This window comes from Trypanosoma grayi (genome assembly GCF_000691245.1).
Source record: "Trypanosoma grayi strain ANR4 Tgr_2021_V1, whole genome shotgun sequence".
In the NCBI taxonomy this organism is placed as follows: Eukaryota; Euglenozoa; class Kinetoplastea; order Trypanosomatida; family Trypanosomatidae; genus Trypanosoma; species Trypanosoma grayi.
This window is the reverse complement of record NW_008827639.1, coordinates 1-1,475: the sequence shown is the minus strand read 5'-3', so window position 1 is coordinate 1,475 and position 1,475 is coordinate 1. Positions and strand designations below refer to the sequence as shown.

At 57.4% G+C, this 1,475-nt stretch overlaps 1 protein-coding gene across 1 annotated transcript; it reads right to left on the bottom strand.

Annotated features, from left to right (window-relative positions):
* Nucleotides 1-1,013, bottom strand: DQ04_20211000 (protein kinase; the record flags this gene model as incomplete). The annotated part of the gene is made up of 1 exon (XM_009317904.1): nt 1-1,013. A coding segment is annotated over one exon (1,013 nt), but the record flags the coding sequence as incomplete, so codon positions are not given.
* Between the last annotated feature and the right edge of the window lie 462 nt (nt 1,014-1,475).

Sequence of the window (1,475 nt, the reverse complement as noted above, 5' to 3'; positions counted from 1 at the left end):
ATCATGCCATTCTCCAGCGGCATCAGCTTGTCCGTTACGGGATTCGGGAAGGTGTTATTGGAGAAGTACATGCTGCCTGTTGAAGTCGCCATGCGCACCATCTTGGAGAGCGTCATGCGACCCACGGCCGTCTCCATATTAGCAAAAATCACGCTATGCAAAGTAGCTAAGGCAACTCTTGAGCTTGTCCGTGCAGCTGCAATGGACAGTATCATCGTCATAATGCTAACCGCCACCAGAATCGCCACAAGGGGACACAACACCCAGCAGCGCAGAGAGAAACTGTATACTCGGCCACTGTGAGAGGAAGCATCCTTCAGGTGTGGCGAGTACACAGCAGGGGACGGCGGCACATCAAGGCGGGGCGACGGCTCGGGGGGTGCTACTTGGGCGTCTAGAGATGCACCGTTGAGTCCGGTGCTCTCAGAGCCGTTCAAAACCTTCTCTGTTTCTCCACAACGGCACTCACACGGCTCCTCCCTCCTGGAACTAACGGCATGCATTGCCACTGTAAGAGCGCCCTCAGCACGACTTCCGTCCGGCGTTGTCTCGTGGCGCGCAGCCTCGCCAAGCCCGTGTGCTCCACTGCAAGCAGACTCATCGTGTTTTGCAATGGTACGGGACGAATTGCCCGTTGGAGGCGGTGGGGTGGGCAGTTCCCGTTTCGGCTCATCCCGGCACCCGTGCTGTTGCGAGGCACTGCTGTCCGCGACCAGCCCGTCACTGCCCGTGGGGAATGGCGCCTTATTACACCCTTGCTGCCTGCTCGCCAGCGGAGGGACAGTGGTGCAAGCGGCAGGAGCGGCATCCACCTGCGAGTGGGAATTAGCCCCATCAAAGTGCTTAGCTTTCACGACACCAGCTGACTGTACCACACGCAACGGGTTGCGTCCCTTACCGCTACCCTTTCTGCGTGTCTTCCCGCGCCTCTCGGCTCCTGGCGTTTTCTCGGGTTCAGTGCTGGCCGCCGCGGGGACGCTGCCCGGTGGTCCATCTTCTTCCGGGAAAAGCATCGCAGCCCTCGTGGTGACGTGTCTGGTGGCTCTTGTCCCTGTGCGTGTGTTTGTATGTGTGCCTTGTGACAAGCGGGAGCAAGTGAAGGAAGTGGAGAGCAAACATAACGGCAATGAGGGCAGCGCACAAACAACAATCCTCACAGCCAGCCTCAAAGAGGCACGTTAAAAGTGCCTGGGCCCTTCAGTACCTCAGCAGCGACAGTGCCGTGAAAGCCTTGGAGCTGGGGCGTGTTGGTGCACGCTCGGCAGCAACGCGGCGCGTGGTTAGTGTGGCACTGCAAGGAAACTAAAGCGTCGTCACACCATGTCCCTTGCCCGCCACTCCAACTGGCCACAACAACAGTTACATGAAGACAGTGATACACATCGAAACGATCCATAGAAAGGAGGAAAAGGAGCGATTCGTATAGCATCGCCAAAAATTAAAAAAAAGTATAATGGAGGGTATGGGGAAGAAAC